This window comes from Beauveria bassiana (genome assembly GCF_000280675.1).
Source record: "Beauveria bassiana ARSEF 2860 unplaced genomic scaffold BBA_S00033, whole genome shotgun sequence".
Taxonomy (NCBI): Eukaryota; Fungi; Ascomycota; class Sordariomycetes; order Hypocreales; family Cordycipitaceae; genus Beauveria; species Beauveria bassiana.
Window position 1 is genome coordinate 243307 of NW_007930868.1, and position 18700 is coordinate 262006.

The 18700-nt window shown below is 50.9% G+C and overlaps 8 protein-coding genes across 8 annotated transcripts; 5 read left to right on the forward strand and 3 right to left on the reverse strand.

Moving 5' to 3' along the window:
* Positions 1-699: 699 nt before the first annotated feature.
* BBA_08317 (WD domain-containing protein) lies at positions 700-3673 on the forward strand (the record flags this gene model as incomplete). Its single annotated transcript, XM_008603414.1, has 2 exons — positions 700-871; positions 933-3673. 2 exons carry the CDS (start codon positions 700-702, stop codon positions 3671-3673), a joined length of 2913 nt encoding a protein of 970 aa, XP_008601636.1.
* Positions 3674-4161: 488 nt separating this feature from the next.
* Positions 4162-4965, reverse strand: BBA_08318 (Snf7 family protein; the record flags this gene model as incomplete). The annotated part of the gene is made up of 1 exon (XM_008603415.1): positions 4162-4965. The coding sequence occupies one exon, from the start codon at positions 4963-4965 to the stop codon at positions 4162-4164; it is 804 nt and encodes a 267-aa protein (XP_008601637.1).
* A 443-nt stretch (positions 4966-5408) lies between these two features.
* On the forward strand, positions 5409-8839 carry BBA_08319 (uncharacterized protein; the record flags this gene model as incomplete). Its single annotated transcript, XM_008603416.1, has 3 exons — positions 5409-5458; positions 5510-5599; positions 5650-8839. 3 exons carry the CDS (start codon positions 5409-5411, stop codon positions 8837-8839), a joined length of 3330 nt encoding a protein of 1109 aa, XP_008601638.1.
* Positions 8840-12134: 3295 nt separating this feature from the next.
* On the forward strand, positions 12135-12866 carry BBA_08320 (uncharacterized protein; the record flags this gene model as incomplete). The annotated part of the gene is made up of 1 exon (XM_008603417.1): positions 12135-12866. The coding sequence occupies one exon, from the start codon at positions 12135-12137 to the stop codon at positions 12864-12866; it is 732 nt and encodes a 243-aa protein (XP_008601639.1).
* A 772-nt stretch (positions 12867-13638) lies between these two features.
* On the reverse strand, positions 13639-14082 carry BBA_08321 (uncharacterized protein; the record flags this gene model as incomplete). The annotated part of the gene is made up of 2 exons (XM_008603418.1): positions 13639-13663; positions 13727-14082. 2 exons carry the CDS (start codon positions 14080-14082, stop codon positions 13639-13641), a joined length of 381 nt encoding a protein of 126 aa, XP_008601640.1.
* A 1152-nt stretch (positions 14083-15234) lies between these two features.
* Positions 15235-15765, reverse strand: BBA_08322 (uncharacterized protein; the record flags this gene model as incomplete). The annotated part of the gene is made up of 1 exon (XM_008603419.1): positions 15235-15765. The coding sequence occupies one exon, from the start codon at positions 15763-15765 to the stop codon at positions 15235-15237; it is 531 nt and encodes a 176-aa protein (XP_008601641.1).
* A 644-nt stretch (positions 15766-16409) lies between these two features.
* Positions 16410-16742, forward strand: BBA_08323 (uncharacterized protein; the record flags this gene model as incomplete). Its single annotated transcript, XM_008603420.1, has 1 exon — positions 16410-16742. One exon carries the CDS (start codon positions 16410-16412, stop codon positions 16740-16742), a length of 333 nt encoding a protein of 110 aa, XP_008601642.1.
* A 703-nt stretch (positions 16743-17445) lies between these two features.
* On the forward strand, positions 17446-17868 carry BBA_08324 (uncharacterized protein; the record flags this gene model as incomplete). The annotated part of the gene is made up of 1 exon (XM_008603421.1): positions 17446-17868. One exon carries the CDS (start codon positions 17446-17448, stop codon positions 17866-17868), a length of 423 nt encoding a protein of 140 aa, XP_008601643.1.
* Positions 17869-18700: the final 832 nt, after the last annotated feature.

Genomic DNA, 18700 nt, shown 5'->3' on the forward strand with positions numbered 1-18700 from the left:
CTCCAGATTGAGTTCTTGTGACCTAACCGTACAGTACGGTTGCAAGCTGCCAGCAGTCAACCCTCTGGATACGGTAGCTAGGTACTGAGTTCTCATTCGCGCAAAAAAAAGTCACTTCGGGGCTCGAGAAAGGAACAGTTCTATGCACCTATGTCATTTCCAGTATTTCTTTCGAGGCTATTAAATATTTTCTAGATGAGACGCAGAGGGGTGTGGATGACTGCTTTGCCCCGCCACCCGCCGAACGGGCTACGGCGCCATCCCACTGTCGTCTGTCGCCTGCAAGCAAACAAAACTTGCGGAATTTTGCCGCCAAATCGCCTTTACCCCAGCCTGATACGGAGTCCTGATCTAGCCTCACAACAATCAACCCGTCATCCACACGGGCCACTACTCTTCTCCCACACCCCAACTTTGCTGACTGCTCCGCGCTGTCGATGCCATCACGGTTCATACCAACGGCTTGTGGTCATTCTTCTTCTCACATTCTTTGACCCAGTCAGCCTGCTCGATTCCAAGGCTGCCTTTTGCTTGCTGTTTTGTCTTGTCTCCCTTGCCACGCGATCGGCCGCCGCCGCCACCCCACGTCGGGTTGCCATTGCTGTGCAACCTTCCCGAGTCGCTGACTTGCAGTCGGATACCGTCCTACAACTCACCAGAAACTCACCTATCCGTCTGGTCTTGGTCGCCTCGGTTGCCATGGATCCGTTCTCCCCCGTTCACCAGCCTGACGAAGGCTACTCGGAAGACCCTCTGATATCCCAGGACAGCTCTGCTCTGCCTGCCTCCCTCTCCAGCTTCCAGTCGCCTTCCGACCTCGCCATGTGGATGGCACGAAATACGTCCATGTTTCCCACATCCGTTAAAGCCGGTATGCCGCTTCCTGCCTTGTCGCAAAAGCTGCTACCCTGCCCATACACTAACGGCAACAGAACTCACCATGGCTTTGCTAGAACAGCTCCCGACCTCGACCATAGCTGGTATTGTTCAGCGTCTACGCCCGCGACTCTACATTGACTTCATTAATCATCTTCCCGCCGAGATTTGTTTGAAAATCCTGTCGTATCTCGACCCCGTATCCCTCGTCAGCGTTTTGCAGACATGCCGAGCCTGGTATGATTTAGCTCTGGATAGGAAGCTCTGGGAACACCTTTATCACCTTGAGGGCTGGAAAGTCCTGCATAAAGAAATAGAAGCGGAAGAAAAACGAATCAACGAAAACATCAACAATTCCATCAGCCAGATGCAGTCTGCTGACGGACCTGTCAACAAGGTCCGCGCCATCATGAGCGATGATGACGAAGATTTGGAAATGGTGGATAGCGAACGCATACAAGTTCACAAGGATAGCATCCCTGCACAGAGCCTTTTCGGATCGCCCACCACCTCTTTCTCTTCCAGTCGTCGAGCTATCACACCCTTAGGCGACATTGACATGTCCAATTACTTTTCCAAAGGAAAAAGTGTAGACAGAAGCTTTGCGTCCAATGATGTTCGAGCAAAGCGAAAGGCTCCCGATAGCAGTCCCGGCCCAGCTATTCCGCCCGTCATGGAGCAAGATTCCACCGCTGTCTTGCGGTCGAAGCTATGGACTTGGGACTCTTCCAGCTCCAAGCATCGTCTTAACTGGAAGTACTTGTACAGCATGCGACGACGCTTAGAGTCCAACTGGGACCTGGGAAAGTTTTCAACATTTATGCTCCCTCACCCGGACTACCCCGAAGAGGGCCACCAGGAGTGCGTGTACACTATCCAGTTTGATTCGCGATACCTCGTCAGTGGCAGTCGAGACCGCAGTATGCGAGTCTGGGACGTGCAGACCGGCAGACTTGCCAGGCCGCCACTCGTCGGGCACCATGGCTCTGTACTTTGCCTGCAGTTTGATGCAGACCCGGAAGAGGATCTGATTGTGTCGGGCAGCAGCGACTCCAATGTCTTCATATGGAAGTTTTCCACTGGAGAGTTGGTGCAAAGAATAACCAAAGCGCACAGGGAATCTGTTCTCAATGTTCGATTCGACAAGAGGATTCTGGTAACATCATCCAAAGACAAGACGATCAAAATCTTCAACCGAAGGCCGCTACGCTATGGCGACCTCGGGTACGAACCTGTTAGCTCGGTCGCTCAAACCGTCAAGCTCTACGGATACGAACCTGACCTCGCACAAGAGCTGCCTATCAAGCCTGAATACACCATGATCGGACGGTTGGATGGACATAGTGCTGCAGTCAACGCAATTCAAGTCAAGGGCAGGACCATCGTTTCTGTTTCCGGTGACAGGTCTATCAAAGTTTGGGACTGGCCAGATCAAGTCTGTAAGCAAACGATTCCCGCACATGATAAAGGCATTGCCTGTGTCGAGTTCGACGAAAGACGCATCGTGAGTGGTAGTAGTGACTACGAAGTCTGCATATTCGACGCACCGACAGGTCTCAAAGTTGCCTCCCTTCGAGGACACGCCAATCTAGTCAGAACAGTCCAGGCTGGTTTTGGTGACTTGCCATATAGCAAAATCGAAGACGAAGCTGAGGCACGGACCGTGGAAGCCGAATACTTGAAGGCAGTTGAGGCTGGGGAACTGGGTTGCGAGGCTGATCGGCGCGCGGCTCGTCGAAGTCGCCGTGCCACCGCTGGTAGCTCCAAACCTGAAGACGTTCAAGTCTTTGGTGCCAAGGTGCCTCCAGGAGGCGGTGGTGGCCGCAAGTACGGCCGCATTGTGTCAGGCTCCTACGATCAGAGCATCATTATCTGGCGACGAGACAAAGAAGGAGTTTGGAGGCCTGCACACCACCTGCGACAAGAAGAAGCGGCAGAACTCGCTCAGAGCCAACACGTCCAAGGCACGTCCGCCATGCAGGTTGCTATGCGAGCTGCGCCGGCAAACCTTCCAAGTCATGGTGCAGCGGCCGTTGTTCACCAAGGCATAGCCCAACCGCCCCAACAACCGCCTGAATTTACCTCTGGCAACCAGCGCGTTGCGGGCCTCTACATGGCCTATATCGACCAAGTCGTTCCTGCAGGCGTTGCTGCGCTCGAGCATGCTTTGACGAATTATCCGGCCATGCTTGGGTTCCACACGTATCTACAGTCTGCGATCGAAAGAGAAGCGTCGCCACACTTACGAGTTCAGCTGCGCCAAGCCGTGACAACTGCGCTGACCAATATCCAAAATGGTCGCGTCCAACGGCCTAGGCGCGAGCCTTCCACCACCGCCTCAGCATCTTCATCTACTGGTGCAATTGCCGGATCGTCAAGCGACAGCACTGCTGGTAATCAAAGCCGGAGGGCTGAAGTATCATACTCGGCCGCAGAGTCATCCGTCGTGGCGCAATCATTACAGCCATCACAGCCACAGCAACAAAGCCAGCAAGGTGGGCAGGCGGCCTCCTCGTCTTCAAGTGCAAGTCAAATTCATGCTCCAGTTCCAACTTCAGCTGTGCCATTTCAAGCGGGGCAGGCTGCGACTCCCGCCCATCACCATCACCACAGACATCATCACCACCACCCGCATCTTACGCCCGCCGAGAACGCGCCAGCCCGCGTCTTCAAATTGCAATTTGATGCTCGCAAGATTATTTGCTGTACGCAGTCGCAAATAATTGTAGGATGGGATTTTTGCAATGGTGACAAGGAATTGCAAGAGGCTTCACGATTCTTCGCTACCATTGACTGAGCTTTGGGCGGTGCACAGTCATTGTTTAGATTTCTTTTTGGCATTTGCATCAGGCGCAATAGGATACAGGAAAACGTATTTGACAAGAAGCGTATTTATGACAAGCGTTATAACGAATTGATCTGCACATTATTACTTTGCAAAACGCCAACCCCGGCCACGCTGCCCAATGTAGAATGTATTGGGAAACGGCGTTGGTCTAATTGTCCGAGATATTGATAGCTGAAGAAAATAGACGAAAGTCGCAGATACGAGACAAAGACCGCGCTTGAATCAGTATGGCTGATCCATTTGTCAGAATGCAAATTACAGTCAAGTTCCGTGATCCAGACAGGCAATCGGTGATCACCATCCGTGACAAATGCGTCTCGACATTATCTACTTATATGCTATGCGGCAGAGTGAAAACTAAAATGTGAGTCGCTAAGGTGAAAGAAATCAAACCCCCAGAACACCATACAAGAGAGGCCCGAGAAATCAAGAAAGACTCAACCAGCGACCTGCTTCACCTTGTCTTCTGTCTGTGGCGGCTCGTCCACAAACTCGGGCACGACCTCGTCCTGCAGGAAGCCCGGCACGCCGCCCGCCATTTCCTGTTCGAGCTCTTGCTCCATGCCGAGGGCCTCGAGCTCGGCGTCTAGCTCGGACTCGTCAACCTCGTCAGGTATATCGTAGCTGCGGGCTAGGCTGTCCTGGATCTCGTTGCCCATGTCGAGTAGGTCCGCCATGTCGTCCTGCATGCGCTCAATCTTGTCCACGTCAATCTTGCCGTACTGCCTGCGCAGCTCCTTGTTGGTCGTCTTCATGGCGTCGACCTGCGTCATGACGTTTTTTAGATTGTCCTGCATGCTCTGCGCCTGCTCCATGTTCCACACCTGGCCCTCAAGCTTGTCCTTTTCCGCCTCGTACGCCTTGCGCTTCTGCAGCACCTTGAGCGCCTTTTGCTTGATGGCTTGCTTGCCGGGGCCGTCGCGCATGCGGGACAGTTTCTCCTGGTAGGCGGAGAGCTCGCCGTTGATGGCTTTGAGTTTTGTGTCGACCGAGGCGATGCGCGCGTCGATGTTGGTGATGGCGCCGTTAAGTGTCGGTTTTGGCCCGGCGGGTTTGGCGCCGAATAGACGGTTCATGGTGAGGAGGAAGAGATCTTTGATATATGGGAAGGCGTGAGTTTCGTGATTTCCAATGAACTGGGTTCGAATTCGCAGAGATTCTGGCGTTCTTCTTGTTACGTTGGAGAAATGGCAGCCTAGGCAGATAACGTTGCTTGTCAGTCCAGTCGCCGGCCGGCCCATGGAGGGGCAATCTGCCCGCAAAAGCGCTGGGCCGTTTGCTGCAGGGGACACGATGAGTCAGCAAGCTCGCGCCGACACCCCCAAAAGAAACAAAGTTCCGAATCGAGATTAGACTGCTTTTGTGCAACCCCAATGGGGCAAATTGTAAACAATAGTTTTGTGCAAGCACAAACAGCTCCACCGAGTTTCGATGTCGTGGAATAGACAACTCACGCGTCGGTGTGCGACAAACACAGATTCTCGTTGCTTCAAGGCCTATATAGTCTCTTTCTGCCCCCATTGACGACCACGCGCAACTTACCCCTTTATTCGTACTGGATATGCTTTCATCCTGATAGCCATCTGGCATTATTCACTTTCATACGACGCGCATCGATAATCTCGCATCTTGAATACAATAGACCTACCGCGTCTTGAGCCGCGAAGCTCCCATACTTCACAAGATGGATACCAATGCGCAACGACGCAACGGCTTTGCCGTCGGAACAGAAAGGTGATTCTCCTTGGTCTTGTCTTCCGAGACCTGAATTCTGATCGATTTTAGGATATCTTATAGCGTGCCCAAATCGTTCTTCCCGTTGCAAGACGCGACTACGTCTTCGACAACGACAGACAGCTCAAAAACTGCGACACAGTATGCTCTTTGTCACATTCTATTTTGACTTGCACTAATCAATTACAAAGAACATGGTCGAATTACTTAGCCGGCCAACGAGCCCAAACACAATACCGTGCGTGGTCGCGTGTCGAGATCCCATCACACTCGGCTTGCAACTTCGCCCGCACGGTCATGAAGCGCATTGGTCTTCCGATACCCTGGGACGCGTCGGCTCAAACGATTCCTCCACCTGTTGCACCGATTCACATAGATTTCTCCTTGCTTGCTGACGATGGCATGCCCAAGCGCCGCGTTGTACGCCGCCTGGACTCATACGAAGCGTCTAGCGAGGAGTGGCAGGTGGGGGGAAAGCCATTTTCGAGTTTGGCGATGCTTGGTCTACAATTACAGGCCAAGGCTGAAGTCGCCGATTGCCTAAGGACATATCCGACGTCCACTACCCAGGCCGAAGCGCGACAGCGCCGGGATGGTCATTACGTTCAGGTCATCCCTCAGAAGCGACGAACGGGGATGGAGCATAGTGCTGGAAACAGACTGGGCACATACATCAAGGCAATGGAGCTGCCAAAGAGCACACCCCATTTCCGAATGCCTCGCCGACGATTCAGTCCCCTGCCTCGTCCGCAGGCCACCAGCCCAACGCTTTCTCCCATTGCTCTTTTCACACCGAATAAAGAGCCCGTCACCCCAGCCGCTGTCATGCAACCGCCTCGGGATATGTCGGACGCGAAGTCGCCGACAAAGAGAAGCCCACGACACACGAGTCCGCCAATCAAGAACGACGGACCGCGCATCAGCGAGCCTGCAGTCAAGCTGCTACCTGCGACGACGCCCAAGATTGAGCCGTCGCCCACCAAGTCTGTGTCTCCACCTCCTGCGACACCTTTGGGCGAAAAGCGGAGGCTGCGCAGCATTTTGGGGACTCCGTCGACCTTTCCTAAGGCTGCGCCCTTTGGAAACGCGTTTGCTGGCATGCGACGGCATTCCGCCATGCGACCCAGCGGCGCAGTGCCATTCTCCTTGTCGCCGATCAAGCTGCTGGCTACACCTTGCCCGAGCCATCGTATTGTGAAGCGTCAGAACTGGCTGTCGCCAACGAAGCGCACGTTTCCTGTTGCCGAAAAGCCTTCTCGATCTGTTGCTGAGGAACCAAAGACCCCTCGCATATTTAGCAACATTTCGTACATGACCGCCGATGTCCCGAGCCCCGTTGCTTTCGTGTCGACGCTGTTTCCGGATAGTCCTGTGAAGCGGTCCATCGACTTGCAATCCGCTACGCCACAGAAGCCGGCCGACTTTGAGTTCGGAACGGCATCGCCGGCGTTCAATGCGGTCACTTGGCTAAACAACGTCGACACGACTCCGCGACCGGTGGCAAGCTTGAAGAAGAGCTCTAGACGGCTAAGTGAGCCGCTAATCCGTGGCTGCTTGAAAGGGCAGAATCGCAGGCAGACGATGTCGCCGCAGAAACTTGGGTATCAGGCTGAGGATACGTTTGCTGGATTGCAGGGTCGGTCATTGGGTGACCGATCGTCAAGTCGCAGACAAACAATTTCTCCGAAGAAACTGATATTCAACGGATCAGATGGCCTGTTCTCCCCCGCCAAGAAGGCTGGTCAGCCTTTGACGGCTTCTGTGGAACTGAAGTCGTCTCCTTCACCAGGGCTGCACAGGGTGCAAAAGCGCCGCGTAAGCTTCGGTAGCAAAGGCCGAGCTGCCTCGCGACAGGCGAAAGAGGTTGTTAAGATTGATATGCGGCAGAACTCCGATATTTTCGGTAGTAAGCCTGTCTTGTTGAACTCCTCTCCTGGCTTGAGTGCGGCACTTCCCAGCATTACCGAAAGCGGACATGAGGTGGAAAGCTATGATGAGCCCGCTAAGCCTCGCCTGTTCTCCCCCTCCACCGAGGCGCAGTCTCGTAAAGTTGCCGAGCAGACTGCCTGTCTGCAAACACCGACAAAGCTCAGTCAGGTAGCAGTTCAGGACGCCTCGCCCGTTCCCATCGTGGGCAGCCCAAAAGCTGCTCTAGGCATCATTGAAAGCCTATCGGTCATCGACTCTCTTCAAGCCTCTATTGAAGAGCGCAAAGAAGTCCCCGGTGCTGAGCCTCGTGCTATTTCGCAAAGCCCGAGCCCGGTGACTTCTACTTCTGTTTCATTCTTCCCGAGGAAACAGAAGCTTAGCCCTAGCCCGACGCTGAATCTGACATTCACTCCGGTTAACAGCCGAAGTCCGAGTGCACTCGAAGCAAATGTGCTAGCAGAGGAGTCGATCCCGGAGAGCCCCCTGACGAACACAACGGAGATTGTGGAAACTGTCACGGCCAACTCCCACGATTACGACAGCCCTGGACGCGACTACATGAGGGAGTTTATAAGACGCTCGCGTCCAAAGCGTTCTTCCACGACCGAGACTGGCTCTCCAGTTGGCATTACGGTCAAGCGCCAGCCGTTGGGTGCTAAGAGCCCCAACACTGAAAGCCCAAGCAAGAACAAGCGGAAGCTCGAGAAAGAGCATGACGAGCATGAGTCACCGCTTAAGAGAGCATCCGACGCATCACCAAGGAAAGTGCGACGCTATGGCGGCAACATTTCCAGGAAGCGTACGGCAACGAAAGCGGACGGAGATCAGGACGAGCAGATTGAGACCCTAGAAGTCACAACTGCGACTGACGCCGCAAAGAACGTCGAGGAGCAGCATGTCAACACTGAGTCGGACAGCAAATCTAGACGCTCCTCTCGACTGCGAAATCAGACGCGTCTGCCATCTGCCAAGTCGGCTATCCCGACTCCCATCAAGCTTGGGCGGAGCAGCGGTTCGATGCTGAACTCTGCTGTTCGCAGCGAGCAGCAGGACCTGAAGACCCAGACTCGCAGAAATACGCTCAGAAACAAGGGAAGATCTGAACAGCCTGCCCAATTCCTGGCTAGACAACAGGCAGAGGGGCAAGCAGAGCCAGAACCCTTGGAGCGCGATTCCGAGTCGGATAAGGAACGACGCAAATGCGTCAACTGGAACAATCCCTTGGCCATGTACCAAGAGGAAGTCCGGAGGAAGGAGACAGTCACGCCCAAGAAGGGCAAGTCTGCAAAGCCAAAGACCGTGCAGATGAGCGGCATCGCGAAGCCCAGCACACGAGCTAAGACGACGGCGGACAAGGAGCGTACTGCGCGCCTGGCCGAGCACTTTGGCATGGTGTCTAACGGGACTCCCGCGAAGCCACAACGGTCGACACGATCACGCATGAGAATGTGAGCATCATTGATGAATGTTTAGGGCATCATTGATAGAAGCGCGCATTTTCTCATGATACTAGAAATACATGGCGTTGGACACTGGATTTTGGCAGGGCGACGATGGAACAAGGCGAGCAGAAGAGGAAACAAGGTTTGCATTGCATCTGTGAGCGACACGGCGTCATTGTTTGAGTCATTCACGGTCTTTTCTTCACTGGAGGAGTTTTAGTATTCTTTTCTAATAGCGGATTTTCCACTCACATGCTGGAATGTTTCTACCCACCTAGCATCGCATCTGGGGTTTGGAATATGTGATATATCAAGGGATAGGATAAGGAAAAGATGACAGAGGAATAGGTCAGACTGATAGTTTAGCGAGCATGGCCTTTGTTTGAAGAATGAATTATCTTTTTGATTGCAAAAATTGATTGTCCAACTTGACGAGTTTTTAGCTGTATCATACTACAAATTCGTTGAGAATGGTTCTTGCCGCGTTATAACATCTTGTAATAAGTTAGAGATTACTTCAATTTGTCATTTCTGGAGACTGGTGATGTTTTTAATTACCCTAGGGAAGATGACGGCATAGTAGTGAACTCACACTGTTAGAGCAGAGGGTTTTACCTAACTAAACTTGGATTTTTTTTCTTGCATATAATGGAGATAATAAGCCGTGTAGCTTGATGAGAAACAAGAGCATCTTTCTTGTCGTATTTGGTTTTTTGAAGACTGCGCAGCACCTGGACATGTTTGCCAACAATAATGAATATATTTTGCGGGGAAGGAATGATTGGACAGTGGTATCGAGGAAAACAATGTTCTTTTTGGACTCGGCAGGACAGGCACCTTTTGTCTCCCGGGAGTCGCCCTCAAGCCCTCCACACGACCATGCACTTATCCCGCCCAACAGCTTTGTCTGCAGTATTACAGAGGGAAAGGCCCCCCCCAGCTTCGTTGCAATTCTGGGCGGCCGACCTCGCGTGATGCCATGTGATGAGACAAATCGCCAATACATTCATAACTTCTTTGTCAGCGCCTCGTGCTGTGCTCTCGGCGTATCGCGCTGTGCTACGGCTCGTTAAGAAAACGGTACATTTTCGCTTTGGCGTCGAGAGGTAGAAGATGCATACAAGACCATCAAGTCCCTCTTCGTGCAATCAATCGTCTGCCAATGCGCTGGAGGTAAATGGGCTTCTTGTGTAATGGTCAATTTATTTAGCCACGCGCCGGCTACAAGTTTCATCTTCGCGAACTATACAGGGACTACTAGCCTTAATGCCTCGTGTCTCGTTTCCAGTCAGGCATTAGACTATTTTTCTTTCTGCTCTTGGTAACCCTGGCGGCAAAGGAAGACGTACCTTTCTAACGTGCCCTAGCACAGAGCGAAGCGCCGAGAGACCAACGCGATACGCTCAAGGGCGAGCACATGGTGGCAAGTGATGAAGGAAGATGGCATCTTCGCGTACCCTGTATAGCCCGAGTAAGAAGCGCCAGTGATTATGATGAAAATATTTGTCTGCTATTCTGCCCCAGGTGCAGAGATGCCGAAAGTTCCACAAAGCCTTTCTTGAGCTATAAAAGAGACCTAGACACAGAAGGGGGGTAGAAATAATTAGTTCTTCAGAAAGCATTCATGATTTTTACCTTGAGGAACAATAAAAAACAACAACAACAACAACAACAACAACAAGAATCATCCTAGTCTATAAATATGGAATACGACCTGAGTGAAGCACACTTGGACGAGCCCAATGTGTACAAAGCCACTTTGAATCAAAAGCAGGGCTTTTATATTGAGTTCAGACAGTTGATAGAGAGTCCATCTCAGCTGCTCGGTAAATTCTATTACAAGAAGCGAGTGCCAATACTATATACAAGACTTCATACGTGACGACCGTCAAGTTCGAAGATGCCGACGGAGATTCGACGGAAGAATTCGGCAACGAAGAAAAGCTTTGGCGTGCTTTTTCAAAGTGAAATCCGAAATACAAGCCAGAGAGTAAAACAGATGGGAAATGCAAAGGGTACGGAAAAGAGGAAAAAAATAAGGGGACTCTAACGATGCAGGGGGGAAACTCAACGGTTTGCGGCAGGGCTTGAGAGAGCTTCGGGGCTGTATCAGGAAAGTCTAATGTCAAGTACCGGGGAAAATCGAAAGTGCACGGAAAAGGTGCAGTGGCACAAGCAACGACTCTATCATTGATGATTCGATGCGTGTATTGTAGTTTTATTATAGGAGAGGATAAATGTCAAGTATCTATGGAGGCGCGAAAGTATTTCTGGTTGGATTCTCTATATTCCACTCACTACTGTTAGTCGGCGACTCCTGTGTGTGCCTTTTACCTTGCTGGCATGAAGCCTACAAAGAATACCAAACAAGGCCACTCAAAAGTATAAGTTTACGGAAATCTCATCAGATCTACAAACGTAATCTATCTATTGGTCCAGCACTTCAAAGCCTTCCTCGATGCACATGTCACATGAACTGCGGCTCTGGAAAAGACTTCACAGGACGGCGAGAACAGCTTTCTCATTCATCTACGTTTATTTCAATGAAACGTAAGAAGATTGTCCCATCTCCAGCTCCGCTTCTCGCCGAAAATCATGCGAAAGAGGTACGAGTCTGGGCTGAGACTCCCAACGGCGCCGATGGCTGCAGAGGCTTTCCGTCCAGCTCCGAGGAGTATGGCGGAGAAGACGGATGAGGATATAGTGTTAAAAATAAACGAGAATTTGTTTACATCTGCCAATGCCCAGCCCATAGAGTACGGGGGAGAGAAGAACCGACGCAGATGTTGTCTCAACGCTCGGGGGCAGTCGATTAACGAGCGCATCGATCACGGCGACAAGCTCAAAGCCACCACCTAGCGAGTCCTGGATGGATTCGCTCCCCCTCCAAAAGTGAATGCAGTTGATGTTGACAGTGACACGAGAAGAAGACTGCGAGATTGGCTTTTTTTTCGTGGCAAAGTTGGGCGCCGCCGATGACTGTGCAAAGCAGTCGCAGAATTTTCGATGAATGTGAGCGTAACAACATCACCCAATATGTGTGTCCCACTGAATCAACTCCTTGTTTGTTGAATTTAGCTTATATTGAGTAATATTGATAGCACGACAGATTGTATTCACAACTTGTGCGCCCTCGACTCGAGCATGTTTGCGTTGTTGTGCTACTCCGTGTCACAAACAAAAGATGCACGTAGAGAAAAATCTTTTATGGCCAGAAACCCAGTTTATAGGGCAAAAAAGTCAAACTATAAAATGGTGCCTCGAGAGCACGACAATCTTCATCCTTTAAATAAAACACAGCAATCATGGACGACATTGAGCCATTCGAAGTCCCGTACCAGGCATTATGGCGCATCAAGCACAACGGCAGAGACGGGCTGGCATTCGAGTGGCCAGAGGCGCCAATACTCTTGCTCCTCTACTGCTGCGTCTCGGCGACTGAATTCGAACCGGTGCAAGAAGTGGCCGTGGCAAAGGTGCCCGCAGACTGCTCCCCAGTGGGATGGTTCTTCCACATGGACAGAGAAGAGGTCAAGGCCGTCTGCACGAGCATAATGCCGCCCAAGAACGCTGAAAGAACCAGCGACTGGATATCAAGCGTGACGGGGTCGCTCTCAGAAAGGAGCATGATATTCTGGGAGGGCGACAGCGAAGAGGATCTCATTGCGTTTGGGGCCCTTGATCCGATCGCCGTCCCGGCCATTCCTACAGCTAAACAGGAGAGCTGCCCGCGTAAAATGCCCGTCACGCTCGACAAGGCCGTCAGCCAGTCTACGCTCGTGGTCGTCGAAAAGAACATTTTCTCGCTCGCGCTGCCCAAAAAACCTCCTGACGTGGTCATGAGTAGTAGGGCTGCTTCTGCTGCTGCTGAGCCCGACAAGGAAAGCTGCTTGTTCGATCCGTTCATCAGCTTTGACCAGGTGGTCGCCGAGCCGGTCGGCCCAGGAAGAAAGACAGAGAAACATGACGAAATCACGTACAGCTCGACACCAGAGGGCTCACAGGGCTCCGAAGATATGGAAATCGAGTGGTTCTAGTCCTACTCTGGCGAGTCACCGGTGAAGGAAGTTCTCGGCCTCTGCCTCTGCCCTATTTACAAAGAAAATGGGGCAAGCAATTTATTCTAGTCGTTAAGAAGGCTGGCTCACCCCTGGACTGCAACTCAGATTGCAAGTTTACATCACAGGAAGCCCTATCTAGGTGCTCTGCGCGAGAAAAGCCACAACGGACTCGAGCCTCGGTACAGGAGAGATGCCAGCGCTGACATCAATACCTTTGGAAGCGCAAAGCTGGAGGTCGTCTCACTCGATGAGGATAATACTTTTGTATGTCTTGTTCAAATATCTCAAGTACACCAACTTTTCTAACAATAACCCAGCAGCGACATGCATTCGACGCTCACTGACACGAGCGACCGACATGGAGCAGCACATTGGGCAGGCTGCTTCTCCCATGGAGTGCCCCCGTTTCTATAAACAATATTCAGGTACGTAAATATCAAAGTACAAGAAAACGTGAAATGAGACTGGGAGCCCTGGAAGTGTATCGGACTGTGCCTGAGCCAACGCCCTGTGGAAGAGTGCGAAGAACGGAAGGAATTGGGAAGACGGATTATGGTATATAGAATGATGATTAAATTATACTTTAATTTTGCCAGTGTCAGTGAGAATGAATGTAGAAATACACCAGCCGATAACCAATGTTTTGCCCTCATCCGCTGTACTGTCTGTCACCACGACCTTTTACCTCCACAAACCCTGTCAGCCAATCTTTTTTTTTTTTTGCCTCGCTGGTTGAATTTGCGGATGCTTAGTTGACCTGATAAGAGTGCAATCTGGAGACTGTTTAGAATCACTTTTCTACTCAAGATATGACTGCAAGGGGGACCATCACTTACTCGGCGCCCAGGAGGTGCCGCCACAGGATCTCGGCCTCTATGTTGACGAGCTCTTTTGTGCAGAGCTTCACGATGATTTTATTTACCCAGTCCTTGGGCGATTTCATTCTCTCTGTGAGCTGGGGAAGGGAGCAAACTTTTGCGACTTTTGCTACATCCTTTTCAAACATCCTCGCAATCATGGTGTAGGTGTCTGGGACCGTCTCGCAGGGCGAAATGGACAGCTGGAGCTTATTGTCCGGGTCGCTCGCAAAGTACTTGTAGAGCATCTTGTGGCCGTCTGGGTATTCAAGAACGATGTGAACTGGGCTCATTGACGATTCTTCGCAGATGGTGCACCACATGTTGAACAGCATCGTTGGGGGCGCAGCTGATTGATTTGCTTCTTGTACTCTGCAAAGGAGGCTTTTGGATCGTGCAGGGTAACTAGATCAAAAGTACCACGCCTTGTGTTCAGCTTCGTATCCCAAAAAGAGCATGAAATGTGATGCAGTCGCGCTTTTTGAGAGAGCGAGACAAAAAAAGAGCATTGATTTCATTGACTGCCACGATGCCATCTACCATGGCCTCTACGCCCGAAGTGGCCTTGGGGGGTCGCGCCTGCCTAGACGAGATATGATGCTAGCATGGCTGCGAGACGCCGCCCATCACTCTTGTTTTGGGTTTTGCTAAGCAAGAATGCTCACGAGAATAAAACACCTACGACCCATGTACTACAATTACATGTAGTACATTTTAATACCTGTGGCGCCACGGTGGGAAACACTCGAAAAACGCACTGATCAGCGGCTGTTGCGTGTGTCTCGTCATTCCGAACAACCGTACTACCAACCCCCTACCTAGGTGAGTTCCGGAAAAAACGAGAGGATATGTGAGTATAGCTTGTGGGACTTTGCAAGACACGGGTTCATGCATAATAATATTGTGCAACCGCGTGAACATTAGAGTCTGATCAGTGCTGCCATGGTGAATCACCGTGTAAGAATAGGCCTACCCGGCACCTTTTTTGTACCTTGAGAGTCAAGTCTGCCCATTGTTTCCCCATCAACGGGCCTTGACTTGGCCTATTATTATTGCTACCCAAGGCAACATTTTCTGAGATGGGCGAGTTGTTTTCTTTTCGCCGTATGTAGAACGAGTTTCGCGCTGAGAGTACACGATCAATTTGGTCCAGCCTCAAAAGTGAAGTGTGTGCTTTACTACATGCAATTCTTTTTAGCCGAAATCTCACTGGCAATCTCAAGAAACTCCTGAATAATACCCCTTGATTCGTTCTTATGCGCGTACACCAGTACACGTTTGTAGCTTCTTCGTACATGGAAAACGGGTGTGTCACGGTGTACAATTGCGCAAAGAGGCCGCGTGACAAAGAATGAGGAACACACAGCTACTCAAAGACATTCTTTCACGGAGAAGAAAGAGTAACAAAAATGTCATAATGAAAAGAAGCAAAAAAGCAGCTCGAACTAAAATTGATCGTTTTCTGAGAGTAAAAGTTGACTGCAGTTTTAGGCCCTAGTTCGCAACGGAACCAAGATTCCCTTTTTCTGGAGAGTCTTGATTGTATCCTCTGCGTAATTCTTAAAGTAGTTGTTGAACCACCCAATCTCATTATCCTCCTCAATCTCTGCCCTGAGCGTAGCAGAAGAAACTCCCCTCTCCGCAGCAGCCCTCTTTCCCTCCTCGACCGCGTCTTCCAACCACTTGAGCCACGCACTCCGCGCGGCCTGCTGGTCCTTGTCCGGCACCGCAATGAGCGTGCGCAGCTCCGACTCTGAGTCCTCGACACACCTGTGGTCGACCATGCCGTACACGGCAGATTCGATGCCGTCGAGAAGCAGCGGGTTGTCGACCTCGTCCTCCCAGTGGCTGTGGAAGAGGCCGTTGCCAAATGACCATTTTTGCACCAGGGCTTTGGGATCGGTGCGGTTTCCGCAAAATATAAAGAGAATCTTGCTGGACTGCCTGTCAGTGACGCCAGACCTTCTTCGCAGATAGAGCTTCAGGTAGATTGTGTTGGATCGCGAAGAGGACGCCATCGAAAGCTGATTGATCTGAACGGAGATGAGGCGGCGGGTGGTGAGGTGAAGACTGAGGCTCTGACTTTTCCTTTGGATGCGAGAATAGCGAGAATAATGACACAGTATATATAATACCTGACGGAATGGAAGGGTGTTCGTCACAGCCGATCGAACCTATCGTCGGTAATACACGCGCCGTGTATTACTTTTGCCCCGTCCGACACCGGTCAAGAATGTAGCGAACGTGTTTTACTCGCGGCGATTACCTTCTTTGTTGACGGGAAGTTTGAACCGGTAAAAAGAAAAAAGAAAAAAAGAGCCGGCTTGAGGCAGTCGAAATCGGAAATGTCAAATAAAGGTCGATTCGAGGATCGAGGTCTTTTTTATGAAGATTGAGGGGAACTGGTATAGAACCCAATGACCTTGACAATCTCTCTGTTCGCCCCCAAGTTTCACCTGTTTTACAGGTTCGACTGATCTCGTTCTATCGAATCACTCGACCATTGTGGCACAATTCGATAGATTGCGTATATAAAGGCGCTGCCAGACCCAATCCCTCTGGACGGACGTCTTCATCATCAACATTAGCAATCTGCAGACACCCAACACCCAACACCCAACAAAAAAACACTTGAGTTAAAACACGATTCAAGCCGGAAATCATGCCTGCAACTTCAAACTACCGCAAATTCTGGTCCAACCCCTACATTGGTCATCCAAACGGGAGCCTGACCATTACTCTGGAGCACTCGTCCAATGGTGCCGGCGACGGTCGTCACTACGTTCTCCAAGAGCAAGGTGTGCTCGAGATTCGTGACGTGGAGGCCGGCTTCAGGCCCGTCATTGGGCCGTTTTACTGTTTCCTCGAAAAGGACCGCGCAAAGGTGGAGGATGTTCTCAACACCGTCCCTCCTCCCAGGGACGGGAGCGTGGGGCTCTGGGCCGGAGCAATCCTGCTGGCCTTGGAGACCAAGGGTCTGGTCAAGAAGCCTTAGAAGTTGGGAGCATTAGTTTGGAAAGATGTTTGCCTCGATGCCTGCATATACGGAAGGTCATCGAGCGGGCAGAGAGGGCTCTCCATAGAATTAGTTTTGAGAGATTGATAGAGACCCAATCTGCAAGTCCTGTTCAAACGACCATGATTCTGCGACGTTGGCCAATACTCAACTTGGAAAGCTTCGAGACGACGTCTTGCATAAGTCACCTGCCGCTTGAAGATGGGAGCTACTTGGGCATCGACATGGTTGAATGATTCCGCATTATTCTAGGCCCGCGTCAGCATTCATGTTTCCCATGTTTACCCAACGTGTAGACTTCACGCTCTCTCCACGGACAAGTCATGACCTGCAATATTGCCCAACACAACAAAAAAACTCGTGATGGACGTCCCAGAGATCAGGAAAAATGGCCTGGCGACGCATGCTTGAGTAGCACAAGTCTGCACAATCTTGCCTTTTCATCACTACCCAGCCCCAAGGCTACGCAAAAGTGATGCGGTGAAACAGTACGGCCACCGCAGCAAAGCCTAACTGAAAGCCAAGGCGATTGCAGGAAACCTCGCTGCCATGAGGGATCTCGCACCTGTTCAAACGTCATGCCTAATAACGATCAATTCCGGGAACGAATCTTGTCCAACGACGCAAATATACTCGCCTCTAGAACAAAGCATAGGCTAGAAACAGTCCCAACAAACGACAAATGGCAGAGTGTCTAGTCTTTCAAGTCATCCTCCTCCGCGAGGGCCTCGCCATCTTCACCCAGTACGAGCCCATCGGCAGCGGCGGCGGCGGCGGCGGCTCCATGTTTCTCTTTGCCGGGACGGGCCAGGAGCCGCGCTGCGCCGTCGGCGACGTCGCCACGAGCCTGATGCGACACCCAAAGTACGCCGGGTGCAAGCTGCTCGGCTCGATGCGCAGGGACCGGGTCGACGAGGCGTGGGCGCTGTGCCGCGCGTACGTCGAGGACGAGAGGCACAAGCACGCGTGCGTCACGGACTGGTGCGTGGCGGCGGCCGCGATGCTCGCGGAGCGGAGGGTCGTCGTGGCCAAGAAGTGGTGGCTTCTGCCTCAGAAGACGCCGCGCGGAAAGCTCCTAGACCGCACGTCGAGGGATGTGCTGTGAGATGTGGGGAGGTTAGGAGGGGTCTTGGTTATCCTTGGTGGAAAAAAAGAATCTTCCATCATCTATGTTTTGTTCCTTTGTTCTTGGGTCTTTATTGATGCGATTTTGGGTGAGCCGCGCGGAAACTGCGGCCCGGACGGGAGTGGTTTTTAGCATGGTACAACGGGTCAAAGGTGGACAGACAAAAGTAAAAAATGGAAAAAAAAAATGATGCTAGTCGGGAAGAACTCGATTCCAAGGCGGAAAGATGGTGATGAGCATGCTTCTCAAAGAAAATGTATTGCAGAATTCCTCCTATGAATATTATCAGATGCATACATGTGCCCGCACCCCTAACCCTTGGCAAAGTGGGTGCGGGCACATGTAGGGCCTCCACCACCAACCAGGCCAAGCACCATTCATTATCTTAGCTTACTTTAATCCGTTCTAAGTACGGAGAAAGAATCGAAAAGTACTATCCTACAGGGGTATTACCCTAGTTAAATTGACCAGAGGGCGTACGCTACTAGATTAGGCACTAAAGGGCCCCTTTTTATATTCTAGCTTTATTAAAGCCTCTATAACCTCTATAACCTCTACTACTACTATTACTACTACTAGTTAAATACTATTATAAATAGAGTTAGCTATAAAGGTATTAATTATAATACTAAAGGTATTATTTTATAAGAAATTAAGTATTAAGATTACTTCTTTAACTAAAGTTATTAGCTATATAGTTAACTATATTTAAGCTTATATTATTAAAAAAAACTTTAATCTAATAATATTACTAATAGTATTAAAAGATAAATATCTTAAAGATACTTTAAGGTCTAGCTAATTATTAAAA